This window comes from Urocitellus parryii, chromosome 16 (assembly GCF_045843805.1).
Source record: "Urocitellus parryii isolate mUroPar1 chromosome 16, mUroPar1.hap1, whole genome shotgun sequence".
Taxonomy (NCBI): Eukaryota; Metazoa; Chordata; class Mammalia; order Rodentia; family Sciuridae; genus Urocitellus; species Urocitellus parryii.
Window position 1 is genome coordinate 15,171,392 of NC_135546.1, and position 18,673 is coordinate 15,190,064.

General features: G+C 50.3%; 1 protein-coding gene across 1 annotated transcript; it reads left to right on the plus strand.

The window, feature by feature from the left end:
• Window positions 1-651: 651 nt before the first annotated feature.
• On the plus strand, window positions 652-17,692 carry Slc6a1 (solute carrier family 6 member 1). Its single transcript, XM_026383095.2, has 14 exons — window positions 652-889; window positions 1,617-1,748; window positions 2,141-2,241; window positions 3,709-3,818; window positions 6,338-6,470; window positions 9,433-9,567; window positions 9,923-10,026; window positions 10,405-10,529; window positions 11,485-11,597; window positions 11,984-12,115; window positions 13,325-13,427; window positions 14,441-14,541; window positions 15,278-15,445; window positions 17,588-17,692. Exons 1-14 carry the CDS (start codon window positions 652-654, stop codon window positions 17,690-17,692), a joined length of 1,800 nt encoding a protein of 599 aa, XP_026238880.1.
• Window positions 17,693-18,673: the final 981 nt, after the last annotated feature.

Here is an 18,673-nt window from a genome sequence, read left to right on the forward strand (position 1 = left end):
CTGGTCTGAGTCTGGCTTTGTACTCCTGTCTTCTACCCCATGCACCCTTTGAATTTAAAGAAACGGGAAGGGCACAGAGTATGGGTAGGACACCATGGGGTTGACCAGGGGCTAAAATAGCTCATCAAAGCCAGTGATCCTTTCTCAGTTGAGAGACAGAGACTGGGCCTCCTGTGTAGAAATCTTTTCTTGCAGACTTTCTTGAAAGTACAGACTCAGGGCTTCTCCACAACCCAATAAAGGATGTATTATTGTTATCTTTATTTTGAAAGCTAGGGAGAGTGGGGCACAGAGAGGTTGACAAGTTTACTCAAAGTCACACAGCTCAGAAGTAGTAAAGTGGGTTATGCACAGGTCTCAGCACCTCCAGACCCCACCACTCCCCCACCACCTGCAGCCAGGACACCTCTGCATGCAGCCCCCGTGGGAGCTCCTCCGCTGCTTGCCCTGATCACGGTGACCTTGTGGCAGAACAAATCCCCTTGGCATCTTTGGAGGCCAAGATGAGGATCTTATCACTGAATCTTGTCACTTATCTTTGCTTGAACCCCCCCCCCAGAGTAACCTTCAGCCGCAAAGCTGTTGTCCACGTGGACCGGGGCCGACATCGCACGTCCATCCGCCAGGACCCCCGTGTCCAGATTCAGAGACATGGCCACCAATGGCAGCAAGCTGGCCGATGGGCAGATCTCCACGGAAGTCAGCGAGGCCCCCATGGCCAACGACAAGCCCAAGACCCTGGTGGTGAAAGTGCAGAAGAAGGCCGGGGACCTTCCCGACCGGGACACGTGGAAGGGCCGCTTCGACTTCCTCATGTCCTGCGTGGGCTATGCCATCGGCCTGGGCAATGTCTGGAGGTTCCCCTATCTCTGCGGGAAAAATGGTGGCGGTAGGTGGTGGCCTGGGGATCTCCCATCTGGGACGGGACCCACAAGAGAGGGTCCCGCTTCGGCATTTTCTGGGTCATTCTTAGCGGGAAAGGCTCCCTGAAGAATCCAAATCCTGAAGAATCCTATTTCTTGCTTCATGACATCTAAAGTCTTACCTTTTTTTTTTCTTTTTGGCACTAGGAATTGAACCCAGGGGTCCTTTACTACTCAGCTACATTCCCATCCATTTTAATTAATTTATTATTTTTTAAAATTTTGCAACAGGGCCTCGCTAAGTTGCTGAGGCTGGCCTCCAACTTAGGATCCTCCTGCCTCAGCCTCCTGAGCTGCTGGGATCACAGACATGTGCCCACCCTGCCTGGCCCTCATCTCTCTCTCTCTCTCTCTCTCTCTCTCTCTCTCTCTCTCTCATTTTTTTTTAAATTTTAGCTATGGACACAATAACTTTGTTTATTTATCTTTTTTATGTGGTGCTGAGGATTGAGCCCAGTGCCTCACACGTGCTAGGCAAGGGCTCTACCACGGAGCCACCACCCCAGCCCGCCTCATCTTTTAATTTCAAAAACAACAGGGATATATTTTGAGCAAAGGACACCCCTTAGCTTCCGGGTGGGGCTTTGGATGCTGCTTTGGAGGCAGGGTATAAGGAAATCCTGGTGGGGTTCCCTTTGAGACGGGTTCCCCAAAGCCTCAGGGCCATGAGCGTGCGTCTTCTCCATTCCGCAGGGGCCTTCCTCATTCCCTACTTCCTGACGCTCATCTTCGCGGGGGTCCCCCTCTTCCTGCTGGAGTGCTCCCTGGGCCAGTACACATCCATCGGGGGCCTGGGCGTGTGGAAGCTGGCCCCCATGTTCAAGGGTGAGTGTGCGGAGCAGGGCGCTGGGGGCGTGCCTTTGCCCCTGCCTGCAGCCTATGGGACCAACACCCCCAGCCCCTCTGCTCGCTAAGAGGGAGAGGCTCTGTGCACATCTGAGCAGAGTAGCATCCATGGCAAGGGGCCTAGTGACACCTGATATCACTTATGGAACGTGTGCTTACCATGCCTTGGATCCCACCTGCCGCCAGCCTGGACCGGGCCCTGGCACAGGTACATGTGACCTCCAACCAGTCACTGCCTCTCTCCTAGCCTCAGTGTCCCCCATAAGGCCCAACTCCAAGGTCAATCATGTCCCCTGTGCTGTGGAACAGGCCGGGCAACGGCTCTCGGGACTGTACGCAGTGGAGGTGGTGACCGTGTCTTCTGTCCCCAGGTGTGGGACTTGCCGCCGCCGTACTGTCCTTCTGGCTGAACATCTACTACATCGTCATCATCTCCTGGGCCATCTACTACCTGTACAACTCCTTCACCACGGTGAGTGGCCCCTTTTGTCTCCGGCTCCCGCCGGGGACCAGACCCCAAGCACATCCTGTGTCCACTGGGACCACCCACCATTCTGCAGGCAGAGCCATTGCTCAAGGGGTCAAGGGTGTGGTCTGGCTTCTGCAGCCCACGTCTCCCTGCGGTGGTGAAGCACTGGGCACTGGGCACTGAGCACCTTCTCTGGCCAGGAGCCTTGGTGGGGGCCAACATCGAATCCTCCAGACACACCCCCAAAGAATTGGTAGCAGAGTCACAAGAGACCCAGAGAAGCGTCTCTACACCCCAGTTCTCAGCAGCGTTATCCCAGCAGCCAGCGGGCGGGAGCCACCCACCTGTCCATCAGTGACGGACAAGGGAACAAAATGTAGCCCATCTGTTCAGTGGAATAGCAGGCAGCCTTTTTAAAATATTAAGGGAATTCTGACGCCTGCTCCAAGATGAGCCTTCAGGACGGTATATTAAGTGAAAGAAGCCATCACCAAGAGACAAATGCTGTCTGATTTCCCTTATCTGAGGTCCCTAGTGTCATCACACACGTAGAGATGAAAAGCACGATGGACACTGCCAGGAACCGGGGAAGGGAATGGGGACTTCACTGTACAATGGGGATGAAAAGAATTCTGGAGATGACTGGTGGTGACAGGAGCACAATATTTTGGATGTATTTAATGTCACTGCACTTAAAATGATCATGATTTGGGGCCAGGTGCAGTGGTGCACACCTGTCATCCCAGCGGCTGGGGAGGCTGAGGCAGGAGGATCACTAGTTGGAGGCCAGCCTCAGCAATTCAGCAAGGCCCTAAGCAACTCGGAGAGACCCTGTCTCTAAATAAAATATAAAAAGGGATGGGGATGAGGCTCAGTGGTTAAGCATCTCTGGGTTCCATCCCCAGTACTGAAAAAGAAAAAGAAAGAAATCATCAACATGGTATATAATATTCTGTGACACATATTTTACCACAGAAGATGGAAAAAAATCCAAACTGAACCCACCGCATTAGGTTGTTGTGAAGGTTAAGAAGCAAATACTTGCCAAGTGCCTAGAGCCAGCCCTGGCAGAGAGAAAGCACTGTGCTCTCTCTCATTGTCACCATGCAGAGAATCAAATAGAGAGGTCTTCTGCCCAAGGTCACATAGCTGGGAAGTGACTTCAGGGTGGACACAGCATCTTGATAGCATAGCTCAGAAGGCTGGTTCTCAGAGTGAGCAGAGTGAGGTTGAGATTTGGGCTCTGACACTTAGTAGCTGTGTGATCTCAAGCAAATTGCTGTCCCCCTCTGATCTATCAAATGGGAATCACAGGGCTAACCTGCCTCCCAGAGCTGCTGAGAAGGAGAGGTGGGATGATGGCTCTGAGGAGGCTCAGGGGACAGTTGAGGGTGGATAAGAGGAGCAGGACCCTTTTGCTAGCCCTCGGGGGCTTATCGAGCTTTGTCCTCATGACTCTGTCCCTTGCAGACACTGCCCTGGAAACAGTGTGACAACCCCTGGAACACGGACCGCTGCTTCTCTAACTACAGCATGGTCAACACCACCAACATGACCAGCGCCGTGGTGGAATTCTGGGAGTGAGTGTGGGACCATCCGTGGGGGACAGGGAGGGCAGGTTGGCAGGGCCTTGCAGCAAAGGCACCCTCCAAAGAGTAATGCAAGCCGGATGCGGTGGTGCACACCTGTCATCTCAGTGTCTCCGGAGGCTGAGGCAGGAGGATCTCAAGTTCAAAGCCAGCCTCAGCCAAAGTGAGGCTCCAAGCAACTCAGCGAGACCCTGTCTCTAAATAAAATACAAAAAAGGGCTGGGGATGGGGCTCAGTGGTTAAGCGCCATTGGGTTCAATCCCTGAGACCCCAGTCCCACCAAAAAAAAAAAAAAAAAGAGTATTGCAGGAACCGGGTGACAGTGGTACTTCCAGAGGTGTGGGCAGGGCACAGGGAACTCAAGCCATTTCTTCCTCTAGAGGGCGCCAGACTGTGAAGGGCCACTTGACCAATGGCCTCCAGCAGAAAACCCCTTATTGGACAAAGCCACAGTCCAGCAGGGAGGGTAACTCCCCTGGTCTCTCTCTCCTCCTGTCCCCCCATATCCTGCCAGGGCCTCCCCTTCATCAACCCAATCAGAATCCTAAGGGCAAGGGGACACCCCCCGCCCCAGTGTAGCAGTCAGCCTCTTGGGGCACAGTGCAGGGCAGAGGAGATCACAGAGTGTGGATGCAGAGGGGTAAATGGAAGGGAATGACCCACCTAGCCCAAAGGGTCACCTGGAGAGGTTGGCAACCCCTGAGTTCACCTCATTTTTTTTTTTTGAGTTGTAGATGGACACAATAATTTTATTCTATTTATTTATTTTTATGTGGTGCTGAGGATCGAACCCAGGGCCTCACACATGCTAGGCAAGTGCTCTACCACTGAGCCACAGCCCCAGCCCTGGGTTCTTCTCTTTGGCGTAAAGGAAGCCCCTGTGATGGGCATCTTTGAAGGATCTGGGAGCAACCCAGAAGGTTCTGGAACACCGGGGATAAGCTATTCCCAGCAGGTGTGGTCAGAACAAGCAATGCCTAGTCTCTTTTTTTTAAAAAAAATCTTACTTTTTAGTTGTAGTTGGACAGAATACCTTTATTTTATTTTTATGTGGTGCTGAGGATGGAACCCAGGACCTCACACGTGCTAGGCGAGCGCTCTGCCACTGAGCCACAAACCCAGCCCAATGCCTAGTCTCTCTGCCGTGCGATGTCCTTGAGAGTCACTTTCCTTTATAAATAAATAAATTCTGCTCTGGCTGGTCCTGCTCACCAGCATCTCCCACGTGGAGCTCTCTCAAACACGTTTGCAGGCTTCATTCCAATGCTGGTGATGAGAATCCATCAGCACCGAGTCCCAGTTCCCCAGATGTTGCAGACTGAACACCCCAAGAAATGCCGAGGCGAGCGTGGAAAGCAAGTTTTATTTAAAGGATAGAATAGAGAGAGGCTTCTCCACAGTAAAGGGGCGCCGGAGCTGGGTGTCCTGCCCCTTTTATAGGTTTTAGATTTTCTTTGTCCTCATGTCCTTTCTCTAGTGACCAACAGGTGGGCCAAAAGGTGGGGAAGGAAGACTTTTAGGGGTACCCTTCCATGTCTGCCCAAACAGGCAGGAAAGGAGCCACACAGGAGGGACTGCATTAACTCATTAACGACTTCTTGGGAGGAACAGTTCCCGTAGGCAGGTAACCTTGGCAACAGGTGGAGGAGGAGGGGGACGGGCTCTAGAGGTATTAGCATTTGATTTCCTTTCCTTTCCAACCAGCCCCCTTCTCTCCTATGTGACCCAATCATTTATAAATTTACACTAACTATCCTTTTGTCCCCCGACTTCAATTCAACCTTTTATTCCTTAAACATTTCTTGAGAACCTACTATGTGCCAATGTGATCGTAGACCCAGGTACGCAAACAGGCAACAGCAGTGTCAGGTGATGGGGGCCATGGGGAGGGACACACAGGAGCCCCAGGGAAGAGGTTGGACCAATCATGGCGTTGGCGAGGCAGGTGCTGGCAGAGGGCAGAGTGGGCTGGGAGGTGCAGAGAGCAGGCTGAGTACAGATGGGGATTCAGCCTGATGGGTGCCGGAGGGAGCTGTTGGTAAGTGCTGAGACCAGAGGGGGAAGCAGGGGCCGGCTCCCAAGACCTTGGGTGGCCTCCAGGGAGTGAGTGTTTTATTCTGGGAAACAAAAGGGAGCTCTTCTTTGCAGGATTTTAAGCAGGAAATTGAGATGGTCAAACTTGCAGTTTAGAAGGATCCCTGGGGCCGCAGTGGTGGCAGAGTGAAAGCAAAGGTTGGGTCCCCCAGGAGGCCGCTGTGGCCCCAGGTCCAGGTGAGCAATTATGGCTGCTGAACTAAGGCCCCGCAGGTCCTGCTCTCTTTGACCTCTTCCCCAAACAGTGCTTTTCTAGTGATTTCTGTAACAATCTTCATGGTCTCCATCCAAATTGCAGGGATCAGCAGGTCTGCTCTTTCCCCCTGGGAGGATATTGTCTGCGCTCATGCCCGGGGCACCCCAGGGTCCCTCCAGCTCCCTCTGACCCACATGACTTCTCTCTTCTGTTCCACCAGGCGCAACATGCATCAGATGACAGACGGGCTGGACAAGCCAGGTCAGATCCGCTGGCCGCTAGCCATCACCCTGGCCATTGCCTGGATCCTTGTGTATTTTTGTATTTGGAAGGGTGTTGGCTGGACCGGAAAGGTAGGGGATGTGGATGCAAAGAGGGGATGGAGGGATGGGACTGGAGAGGATCTGTATCCTGGGCATGGATGAGTGCTTTCCCCGGAGCCCCATCTAACCTTGAGTGAAGCAGGTTCTTTTAGCTCTCTGGGGCTCAGTCTCCTCTGCAGAATGAGAACTATAAGATCCCCTACCTTCTAGATCAATTGTGAGCATTGAAAGAAGAGATGCAAGTCAAGCCCTAGTATAGCATCAGCCTCACCCTGAATCCCATGAGATTCCACTGGGTCTGGTGGCCATCACAAAACAGGAGAGAAATGTTGCTCAAGAACTACTGAACACACTTTTCCTAAGCATCTACTTTGTGCCAAGCTTTATCCTCGGCGCTGAGTCCTCAGAGATAAAAAGTTCACATTCTGACTCAGGGACAGACAGATGAATAGTTAATGACTAAGGCTCTGTATTCTAGTCGTGAGTTTGGATTCTGACTTGGTTATCTGTGGGTCCTGTGACCTCAGGCAAAACACATTACCTCTCTGAAACTCAATTTCCTGTTCTGTAAAATTGAGCTAATAACGATGCCCATCGATTGGTTTGTTACGAGAATCAAAGGAGCTGGTGATTCTGCAAAGCAAAATCTCCAACAAAGGAGATTGTCATTCATTTCGTTTTATAAGAATTTTTGTTTATAAAGAATTTAACCTTTATTTTATTTGTTATTGTTGTTGTTGTTTATGTGGTGCTGAGGATCAAACCCAGAGCCTCACCAGTGCTAGGCAAGTGCTCTACCACTGAGCCACAACTCCAGCCCCCCAATCTCACTTTAAGAAGCAAAAAAGAGTAGAGTTTGAAGGCTTTGGAAGAGAATTTGAATCTCAGTTCCCCTGCTTTTAGCTCTGTGCTCTTGGGCAAGTCATTTGACCTCTCTGAACCTCTGTCTCCTCCCCTGTTAAAATGGTCCCAATAACAGTATCTTACAAGGTTGTTACAAAGGGGGCTAATTTGTGCAGAATGCTCACTTGACACATAGTATTAATTATAATCATTTGGAGGTGATATCAAGGATTTCTGCAGTAGCGCTGAGGATATGGCTCAGTGGTAGACTGTTTGCCCAAATGTATTCCTGTTTTCCTGTACATTAGGAGACTGTACTTTTGGGGGACAGAGAGTAGGGCCTCCTAGCTGCATCTTTTGGAGGTGTCATCAATATGCATTTATTAAATGCTTACTGTGTGCCTGGCTCCATGTTGAACATAGAAGACACAGGGAAGTACTAGATCGAGCCAACGTATTTTAAGCAGGTTGTATGTCCTCATACAATCAAAATTTCTGAGTAGCAAGGGTGATTATACCCATTTTCCAGAGAAGACAAAGTGAGGCTCAGAGAGGATAAGACATTGACCCAAAGTCCCACAGCCTGTAGGTAATACAGTTGATGCTGAATTCCCCTTTGCCTAACTCAAAGTGCAGTGGTTTTTCTAGAGGGTCAAGATTGCCTTTCCTAATCCTGAAGGATCCTAGAGTCAAATCAGGGAGATGAAAGTAGTTAAAAAAAAAAAAAAAAAGCATGCTGGCATGGAAATAGGGGAGACTCTGAGATCCAAAGGTCATTGAACTTGAAAATTGCTCTTCTATACTAGTGAGCTCAGAAACGCAATTTCACACAGCGTCAGCCTTTTGATGACCAAACTGACAAAATCATAATTTTTAATATTGCTCTACTTAGGGCAGGCACTGCCAGGAAGCCTCGGTAATGCTGAATAGAATTCCATTTCCAGAACCAGTCGGGCAAGAGGGATCAAGAGACTTAGAGAAGCATATTCCTTTTCATCAGTGATCCCACTGCCAGAAATATTTCCCAAGAGTGGTGTAATAATTTTGTAAATCAAGATTCATATACAGAGATGTTCCATGTGGTATTTAAATTCACATAAAATTGGAAGTAACCTAAATGGTAACATCAGGGTGTGGGAGGACTTAAAAATAGAGAGATTTCCCCAGGGACTACTTTCTATAATGAACAATCATATTGTTCATGAAACAGTGAAAATCTATTTAGTAAACAAAACCGTATGGACTGTGGTTCTCAACCTTAAGCCTGTTAAGCAAATAGACAACTGCAAAATTTGAGTCTCCTTTTGTAAGAAAATGTAAACAGGGGCAGGATTTGTGGCTCAGTGGTAGAGCGTTTGCCTAGCATGCCTGAGGCACTGGGTTCAATGCTGGGCACCACATAAAATAAAAATAAAATAAAGGCATTGTGTCCATTTACAACTAAAAAAAATTACAAATAAAATAAAAAGAAAATGTAAACAGACATGCCTAGAGGAGTCTCACAGGAGGAACACTAGAATGTTAACATCCATGCTGTTACATAATTGTCAGACACTTATAGAGTGTCTACTGTATACCATGGACTGTCCTAGGTATTTGAAGAGCAGACAGGTGAAAATATAAGTCCTGTCTCTCATGTAACTTTTATTCTTGGAGCTGTTGAAGGCTGTGTGTGTGTGTGTGTGTGTGTGTGTGTGTGTGTGTGTGATTTAAAAATGTTCCCAACAGCTGGGCACCATGTCCCATGCCTGTATCCCATTGGTTTAGGAGGCTGAGAAAGGAGGATCACAAGTTCAAAGTCAGCATTCATAAGGGCGAGGCACCAAGCAACTCAGGCAGACCCTGTCTCTAAATACAAAATAGGGCTGGCAGGTGGCTCAGTGGTCGAGTGCCCCTGAGTTCAATCCCTGGTACCTTTCCCCACACCTCCCCCCCCTCAAAAAAAAAAATGTTCCTAACAAGAAGGGAAAAATTAGGTGCTGAGCTGATTGGTTCAGAATGTGGGGAGGGGCTTCAGAAAAGTGGCCAAGCAGAGCAGGTTAGGAATCCAGGAGGGCTTCCTGGAAGAAGAACTGGATCCAAAGCCCAGAGCTAGGAAAAGCGCTGGAGCTTTGGAGCAAGTGCGACCGGCCACTTCCTCTCCTCGCAGGTGGTCTACTTCTCCGCCACGTACCCCTACATCATGCTTATCATTCTGTTTTTCCGTGGAGTGACGCTACCCGGGGCCAAGGAGGGCATCCTTTTCTACATCACCCCCAACTTCCGCAAGCTGTCGGACTCCGAGGTGAGCTGTGCTCCTGGCGGGGGTACCCCGGAAAGCAGAGCCCAGGTTAAGAGCAAACCTGAGTCCTGAACCCCCACTTGCAAGTTACTGCCCCTCTCTGATGTGCGCATGCAAACTGGGGTCGTTGTTAGGTAGCGCTGGTTGGTGAGCACATTGAAAAAGACCCCAAGGGGCTGGGGTGGTGGCTCAGTGGCAGAGTGCTTGCCTAGCATGTGTGAGGTACTGGGTTCGATTCTCAGCACCACACATACCAAAAAAAAAAAAAAAAAGTCCATAAAAAACTTAAAAAAATAAAAAGACCCCAGGGGGCTGTGGCTGTAATACAGTGGATCATTTTTGATCGTTCTGCCCATAGGTGTGGCTGGATGCAGCTACCCAGATCTTCTTCTCCTACGGGCTGGGCCTGGGATCCCTGATCGCCCTTGGAAGCTACAATTCTTTCCACAACAACGTCTACAGGTGCAAACCCCTTCCTTCCCGGCCACACCCCTTTATCACCACGCCCACCCGCGGCCACGCCCACCCATGACCACACCCACTCGCAGCCACGCCCCCTGGTGGTCAACCTGTTAGGTCCCTCTCTGACCTCATGCCCTCTTGAGTTATTTTCTGATACACTCCCTCATGGTCACCTGTTCCAGCTTCTGCCTTTCCCTGACCCTTCTGGCTGCGCCCTACCCTGGCTTGCTCTGGGACCTAAGATTCTGGGGCCACCCTAACCTGTAGACACCCTCCCAGGTACCCTCCTCCCAGCCCCGCCCCTGAATAACTGCTGCCCGCTAGCTCCGCCTTCTTGACAGCCCCGCCCTCCCTGACCCCGCCCCTCCCTCTCTCCAGGGACTCCATCATCGTGTGCTGCATCAATTCGTGCACCAGCATGTTCGCCGGATTTGTCATCTTCTCCATCGTGGGCTTCATGGCTCATGTCACCAAGAGGTCCATTGCTGATGTAGCGGCCTCAGGTCAGCGACACCCCATGGAGGGCCCCGGTTGCTGGGGAAGGAGAAAGCTAACCCCCCTGGCATGTGCGGTCACCAGGAATATACATTTGTGTCCACCTGGAACGTGATTCCTTCCATGATACAGAGTCCCCCAAATTCATGCCTTTGTCCTGGCTTCAAAAATATTCTCACTACGTGGGCTGTACCCACCCTGCTCTCCACACCGTTGTCAATGACAAGGGCCAGAGGAAAGTCGTCACCTGGTTCCCTGTGCAAGCAGTCCTCAGGAGGGACTCACTGTGTGCATTTGCAGAGGCCCTTGAGACTCAGAGAGGTGACACACATAACTTGTCCCTTAGAGAACTAGGTTGGTCATGTGGGAGGGAACAGTTCCCAGCTGGGGTTCTAATCTCCCCTACAAGGGCAGCTCCCATCTTATGACTCTGGAACTCTCCATTCACCACCATTTCCGCCCCACTCTCAGAGCCAGACACAGAGAGGTTAGTCTCTTTCCTGCTCATTCCAGGATTTCCCCCTGAACTATTATACTCAAATACAGTATGTCCCTACCAGACCTCCCCAGCCTTCTCCACCCCTGTGTTCCCCATCCCAGAGGGGTCTCCCATCCAGTACCCAGGCCAGAAACTCAGCATCACCCCTGAGCTTCACCCCACAAGCTAGCCCATACCAGTACCACTCCTACACTGTCCTCTGCTCCTATCTCTCCATCTGCACCTCTCTGAACCTACATTATCCCGACTCCTGGCCAGATCATTGCAATCCCTCATTGGGATGATGGTGGCGGCTTCTTACCAATCTGGATGAACCACAAATTTGGGTCGCCTACTCTGTTTCCTAAGTGGCTGATGACACTCACTGAGAAAATGAACTGAAATAAAGCTGGGAGAGCGAATGGTATGTGGGTACACCATAGGTGCTCAATACCCTTTGTCTTGCTTGCTCTTCCCCCCCACAGGCCCTGGGCTGGCATTCCTGGCATACCCGGAAGCAGTGACCCAGCTGCCCATTTCTCCCCTCTGGGCCATCCTCTTCTTCTCCATGCTACTGATGTTGGGCATCGACAGCCAGGTGAGGGGTCCCCCTTCAAGCACCCTCCCACCCCCAGCCTCCTTAGTCCAAGAAAAAATAGAGAAAGGAGGCCACCCTTCAGCCCCGCAAGAAGATGACCAAGAATTCCAGACCCCTAGAATGTTCCACTGTATGATACTTTAGGAAACAACTCGGCCACTCTCCCATTTCCCGGAAGTGGAAAATGGGAGAGGTGGCTGAGCCCAGAGGGATTTTGCTCTCTGAGTTTGCAAAGTGAGCCAGAGGCAAAGTCAGGCTGGATCCTGGGGTTGTCCTAGCCCTGATCTCTCTCTGCTGCTGGGCCTCCTGTTTTCTCCTCCAGGGACAGGCTTTGGGTGATGGGGCTTGGGACTGCTGTAGATAGCTGACCTCTGTTCCCCCTGCAGTTCTGCACCGTGGAGGGCTTCATCACCGCCCTGGTGGACGAGTACCCCAGACTCCTCCGCAACCGCAGAGAGCTCTTCATTGCTGCCGTCTGCATCATCTCCTACCTGATCGGCCTTTCTAACATCACCCAGGTGGGTTCAGTGGTCACCTGACGCACCCCAGAGCTGCCCCAGGGCCTCGATCACCATCCCAGTCAGTCACTACCTTCCATCCCTGCACTGTGCTCCAACTGTGCTGAGCAAGGAGTTAGACAGGGCCTCGGGCTGGTGACAGACACAGGTATGGAGCCAGAAAGTATAGGAAAAAGCCACAGAGTGGCAGCACCTAACTCATCCTGGGCACCAGCAACTGTTTCCTGGAGTGGACATGCAAAAGGCCCTCATCCATGAGATCATCAAGTTGGAGTTGGACCTTTGAGGTTGACACTGCCCAAAGTCTCCTTTCATTGTCACTTTTCTTTTTGTATTGATATTCATGAGGAGTGTGCTCTGTATTCCAGGCCCTCCCAGTTTAGTTGGGAGGTATGCACATAATCAGTGAATTGTACAATAAATATAAATGCTCTAAAACCATAAGCTCAGCTTCTGGGACTCATCTGTGATCCACCAATGACCCCTGGCTCTAAATACAGTTCTGATCCAGAGTCATTGTTTCCCCATTCCTGCATTCACAAAAAAAGGGGGATAACAGGATAGAAAATGACCGTCAGGCCTGAGAGGGACTCTACTTGGGACAAGGTGATCAGGGCAGGTTGATCAGGTATTTAAATAGTGAGGAAGAGCCAGTCAGAGGAGGATCCAGGGTAAAAAAGCAAAGCATGTGCAAAGACCAAGAGGTGAGAATCAGCTTGGAAACCTTCATGGAGAGGAAGAAAGTCTGCATCGTGGACCCAGAGGGAGTGAGGGCAGCAGATGGGGTGCAAAACTAGACCATGCCAGACCCTGGGGGCATTTGGATTCAATTTGATTTGAATTGATATCTCACCAGTTATTTATGTTATTATCTTCTTTAAGCCAGAGAAGGTTTTAAGTAGGGAAAAGGCATGACTGATCTTCTCTATGGAAAGATCTCTCTGGTCACCAAGTCCTCATTCTGCCCTCCAGCCCTACCAGAAGTAGGGTGTCTCCCTCTACCACCTGGACATTTTCTTCCCAGTCCCCATAAAGTGAACATCTTCATCCTGTCATGCTTACAGGGCCCTTAGTCCTTGCTCTAATCCACCCTAGAGCTTTCTTGCTGTAGTGTAGCCTAATCCCAGCCTCTTCAGGCTCTGAAGCGGAGTGCATGGGGTGCTGGGGGCGGGGAAGCGGATCTGCATTCACCCTCTTTTCCTCTTGCAGGGGGGTATTTATGTCTTCAAACTTTTCGATTACTACTCTGCCAGTGGCATGAGCCTGCTGTTCCTCGTGTTCTTTGAATGTGTCTCCATTTCCTGGTTTTACGGTGAGCACCATCATTCATTCATTCATTCATTCACTCATTCATTCCTTTTTTCAATCATCTCTCAACAATGCAGTTTAAACACCAAATCCCTTTTCCCCGCAGTAATTTATTTAGTTTCCACAACCGTTCAGTGAGATTAACACAGGAGGCCCCCATGTTTAGTAGATTTGAAAAGAACAGCTAAATAAATTCATTTCTAACACAAGCTAACATTTCTCCTTCTAGCAAAGCCATGGAAGAAATGGCTGGGAGGGATGTCAGGTGGGAGGGGCATTAGGAGCAGGGAAGACACATTTTCTTTCCTTCTTTCTTTATTTTTTATTTTTTCTTTATTTTTCTTTATTTTTATTTTTCTTTATTTATTTTTATTTTTTATTTTTTCTTTATTTTTTGGTACCAGGGATTGCACCCAGGGGTGCTTAACCCTTGAACCACATCCCCAGCCCTTTTTATATTTTATTTAGAATGAGCCTCACTAAGTTGCTGAGGCTGGCCTCAAACTTTCAGTCATCCTGCCTCAACCTCCCAAGCTGCTGAGATTACAGGCTTGTGCCACTGTGCCTGGCTGGAAGATACATTTTCTCTTTCTTTCTTTCTTTCTTTCTTTCTTTCTTTCTTTCTTTCTTTCTTTCTTTCCTTCCTTCCTTCCTTCCTTCCTTCCTTTCTGGTGGTGCTGGGGATTGAACCCAAGGCCTTGTGCATGCAAGTCAAGCACTCTACGAACTGAGCTCTATCCCCAACCCCTGGAATACACATTTTCTAAGTATCCTTTTCTTAGTATAAAGCTTCACCATTCAGGTATCTTGCTTTCTTACTTGCTGTAGGGATTTGGCTGTTGAAAAATGCTTCAATAACAGTAGCGTCGGTTCCATGTTCCAGACAAGGAAACTGAAGCTCAGAGAAGTTAGATGATTGGCTTCTGGTCACAGTGCAAGAAAGTAGTGGAGTTGGGCTTGGAACCTGTGGTCCCTACAGCTCACCCATTCCTCCCACCCTTGCTCTGGATATCACAGGTGTCAACCGATTCTATGACAATATCCAAGAGATGGTCGGCTCCAGACCCTGCATCTGGTGGAAACTCTGCTGGTCTTTCTTCACTCCCATCATTGTGGCGGTAAGGACAAGGCTTGACCAGCCCATCTGGGTCTGGCGACTACTCAGCTCCATAGAGAAACTTCTGGAGGCAAAGGCTGGAGGAAGAGGCCCCTGGATCCCTGTCCCTTAATAATACTTCTCCCTACCATTTGCTGAGCTCCTGCTGTGGGACCTGCTCATGTGACATCCCGTTCCCGTCCTCCGTGGAACAGGCATTATTATCTCACTCCACCACCGAGGGAACCGGGGCTCACCCAGCCAGCCTCACTCGGCAAGTTAGTGCTGAGGTTCGAAGCCGCTCAGCCTGACCCACAAGCCCAAGCTCTTGGCCCCAGGAGACCAGGAGACCCTCAGAGACTCTCATTCCCTCCCACAAGGAGGAGGTGACATCCAGGTGGCCTGAAAGAAGCCACCACAGTCCCTGAAGTGGAGGCTGGGCCATTGTGCCCACTGTGTCCTGCACAAGGGCACCCAGCCTGTGGCCTGCAGGGAGCTGACACCTAACCCTTGCTCGGAGGGAGGGAGCCCTCTTTCTAATGGGTCTTGTCAGAGGAGATGGCTTCCTGCTGGCCTCCCCAGAGAAATGCATTTTCTATTATGCACAGAGGAATCTTATGTGCCAGCAATGGCTTTGGGTACAAGACTCCCGGGATGCTGGGCCTTCGTAAGGGTCAGCCTTGGGAGGAGGGTGGAGTGTCACGGGTGACCTTCGTTGTCCGGGTGACTGACTGCTCCCTCTGCTCCACCCTCTGCAGGGGGTGTTCATTTTCAGCGCTGTGCAGATGACTCCTCTCACCATGGGAAGCTACGTTTTCCCCAAGTGGGGCCAGGGCGTGGGCTGGCTCATGGCTCTGTCTTCCATGGTCCTCATCCCCGGGTACATGGCTTACATGTTCCTCACCTTAAAGGGCTCCCTGAAGCAGGCAAGTGCTTTCCTACACTTGGGATCCATGGATAGTCCTCTTCTCCCACTGTGCTGGACACTGTCCCAGGCCTTGTGGAACACAAGGTCTAGCTGGGGAGCCCAGAGAAGTCAACAGCCAGTGACATACGAGTGTTAGAGAGGCATCGTTGGGGAATGAAGTGGGGAGGAGATGGGAGCAAGTAACCCTGCCTTAGCCCTCTTCCTAGATTGAGGAGGATTAGAGAAGGCTTCCTGGAAGAGGGAAGGCATGAAGATAGAACTAAACTTAGTGATAGAAGCAGAAAGAATGTTTCTAGAAGGGGAAGGGGAGAGAGGAGAAGTTAGGAGGCATGTGCAAAGGTCCAGGGGTATAAACTGCATTTGGTGAACTCAAGGGACATCTGTGTAGCCAGTGGGAAGAATGAGGAGGGGTAGAGGGGAGCAGTAAGAGATGAGATTGGAGATGTATGAAAGACAGGTCAGATCATGAAGGGCTTTGAAAATCAGGACAAGAACTTTAGACTTCATCCTGAGAGTTGTAAGGAGCCTGCAGGGGTTTGGAGCAGACGAAGGGTGGGATCAGGTTTATTGAGGGTGTTTCTATAGATCTCATTCATGGGCTTGATATATATATATATATATATATATATATATATATATATATATATATATATATATGAAATATGGTCTGACTCTCATGGAAAGGTACATCGCCCCATCATTATATAATAATATAATAGTTGAGGATCCCTTATCCAAAATGCTTGGGAATAGAAGTGTTTTGGATTTTAAAGATTTTTTTGGGGGGGGGATCGGATTTTGGGACATTTGCATATATATAATGAGATATCTTGGTGTTGGAACCCAAGTCTAAATGTGAAATTCATATATGTTTCCTATATACGTATTCATGGACAGAACCTGAAGGTGATTTTATACAATATTTTTAGTGCATCTCTGCTTTGACTTTGACCTGTCACATGAATTCAAGTGTGGAATTTTCTACTTGTTGTGTCATATCAATGCTCCAAAAGCTTCAGGTTTGGGAGCATTTCCGATTTCAGATTTTCGGATGAGCAAAGTTCAACCTGGTCCCTGCCGGGTGGTCTTTGTTGAATTGCATTGAATTCCTGCATGAAGCAAGGCGCTGCTGGAGGTGCACAGGGAAAAGAGACACTGGTGGCATACATGCAGGCAGAGATCGCTCCACCAAGGAAGGGGGGCGAGCAGACTGTAGAGGGCAGGGCGTCCCTTGCAAGGCCAAGGTCAAGTGGTTCCCCTTGAAGATGTATTTGCCAATTGCAGCCAGAAGGGGGAGCTCCAAGGTCTTCCCAAAGGCTTGGGGAAGATGAGTGGTGGGTAGTTTCCAGAACCTGGGCTGCTGGGCCAGCCTCCCCCTTTCACAGATGGAGAAACTGAGGCCCCAAGCTGAGAAGCTGCTTACCCAGCCTTTGCAGTAAGTTATTAACAGCGCTGGGGCATGCAGCTCTTTCTTGTGACTCCAAGTCCAAAGCTTTTGTTTTCCATGATCTGCTACAGAGCCCCAAAGGGCAGTTGGGTCTTGAAGTGGCAGAGAAGCAGAGGGAGGGCATCAGAGAACGCAGCCCATGCAAAGGCCCGGGGGTGGAAAAGGCAGAGGGTCAGGGAGTCAAAGCTGACAGGGCAGAGTCATGGAGGATGTGTGTAGCAAAGGTAGCCAAGGATTCATCCACTTAGCAAATTTGCAATGTGGCAGACACTACTGTTAATGCTGGAGACACTGTCATGAGCAAAACAAGCAGAAGCTCTGCCCTCATGGAGCTTCCAGTCTAGCAGAGGAAAGATGAACAATTAATAAAATAAGTAGAAATAACATGGGAGTAACTACCATGGAGGAAAAATAAAGTAAGTAGGGGTTTAGGAAGTACAGGACAAGACCTCACTGAAAAGATAAGACACTTGAGCTCAGATCTAAGGAGATAGACAGCAAGCTGTGGAACTATCTGGAAGGAAGGATGTGCCTGGTAGAGGGAGAGTGTGTGCAAAGGCCCTGAGGCAGGAGTGTACCTGGTTTATGTGAAGAACGATGTGGGCTGGAGGATGAGTGAGGGTGGATTGGAGAAGAAGGGAGCCATCCATCCTCCACCACCCAGCCTCATACCTCCCTCACTGGTCCCCACAGCGCATCCAGGTGATGATCCAGCCCAGCGAAGACATCGTCCGCCCGGAGAACGGTCCGGAGCAGCCCCAGGCCAGCAGCTCAGCCACCAAAGAGGCCTACATCTAGGGGCGCGGGGCTGCTCGCCAACCCAACACTGTCACCCCCCGCAACCTGGTTGAAGGCGACCACCACTTGATGACTGAAGATAACCTTCTATCTCCACCTACCTCAAGTGGCGAGTCCAGATTCCAACACCACACAAAGAGAGGGGAGGTGGGGGGGCAGTCAGACCCCTGGGGGGGCCCTGCCGGGGGGGCCATGTAACCCAGTGGCTTCCAGCATCCGGCGGGCTGGTGACCTTTCTCCTGGGGGGACCCCATAAGCATCAAGCGGTCCGTTGACATTCGTAACTGCCGTGGTAGCTCATTTTTATCCCGCCAGCGAGTGTGACCCTGTGACCCGGCCAGGCCATAGACACACACACACACACACACACACACACACACACACACTCCTGGCTTTTAGTCGTATTCTTGACTGTTTTCTTGCCGAACCCTGTGACTGTTATCTTGGACTTTGCAGGAAGGTCGGTTCCGCCAGACACTGCTCTGGACAAAGGACAAGGGCGTTTTGTATACGGTGGGGGACTGCCAGGGACAGTTTACTCGAGGTGGCAGGGAGCCCGCGGGGAGCTCTGACTTTTCTTTTTTTTTTTAATTTTCTCCTTCCCGAGGCAGCTGGACAAAGCAACAACCCCCAAAGACCTCAGTCTGTGTGTGTTCCCAGAGCTGTTTCACAAGCAGCACGCATAGCATCCTCTGCAGCTCCGTGTCCCTATCCCCATCCTTGCCAGCCCAGGGCCCTTCTGATTGGTGACCATCTAGGCCCCAGAAGGGCTTAAAATGCCACAAGCACACTTCATTTCTTTTGATCGCCATTCCTAAGGAACCTCAGGGCCCCCTGGGGGACATTCCCCAATTGGGATCTCTGGTTGGTCGCAAGCAGCCCAGTTTTTCAGAGCACAAAACCACTGCAGAGTTGAAATCAAGGTGGACGGTGTGTCGGAGGGTCCAGACCATTCCAATTATCCTTCTGTTTCCCTCTTAA

Excerpts from the sequence above, each read along its gene's own strand:
- Slc6a1 (XM_026383095.2), top strand. The coding sequence starts at position 652 with ATGGCCACCAATGGCAGCAAGCTGGCCGATGGGCAGATCTCCACGGAA. Across the intron at positions 890-1,616 it reads CTGCGGGAAAAATGGTGGCG|GGGCCTTCCTCATTCCCTAC; the intron begins GTAGGTGGTGGC and ends TCCATTCCGCAG. Across the intron at positions 10,027-10,404 it reads TTCCACAACAACGTCTACAG|GGACTCCATCATCGTGTGCT; the intron begins GTGCAAACCCCT and ends CCCTCTCTCCAG.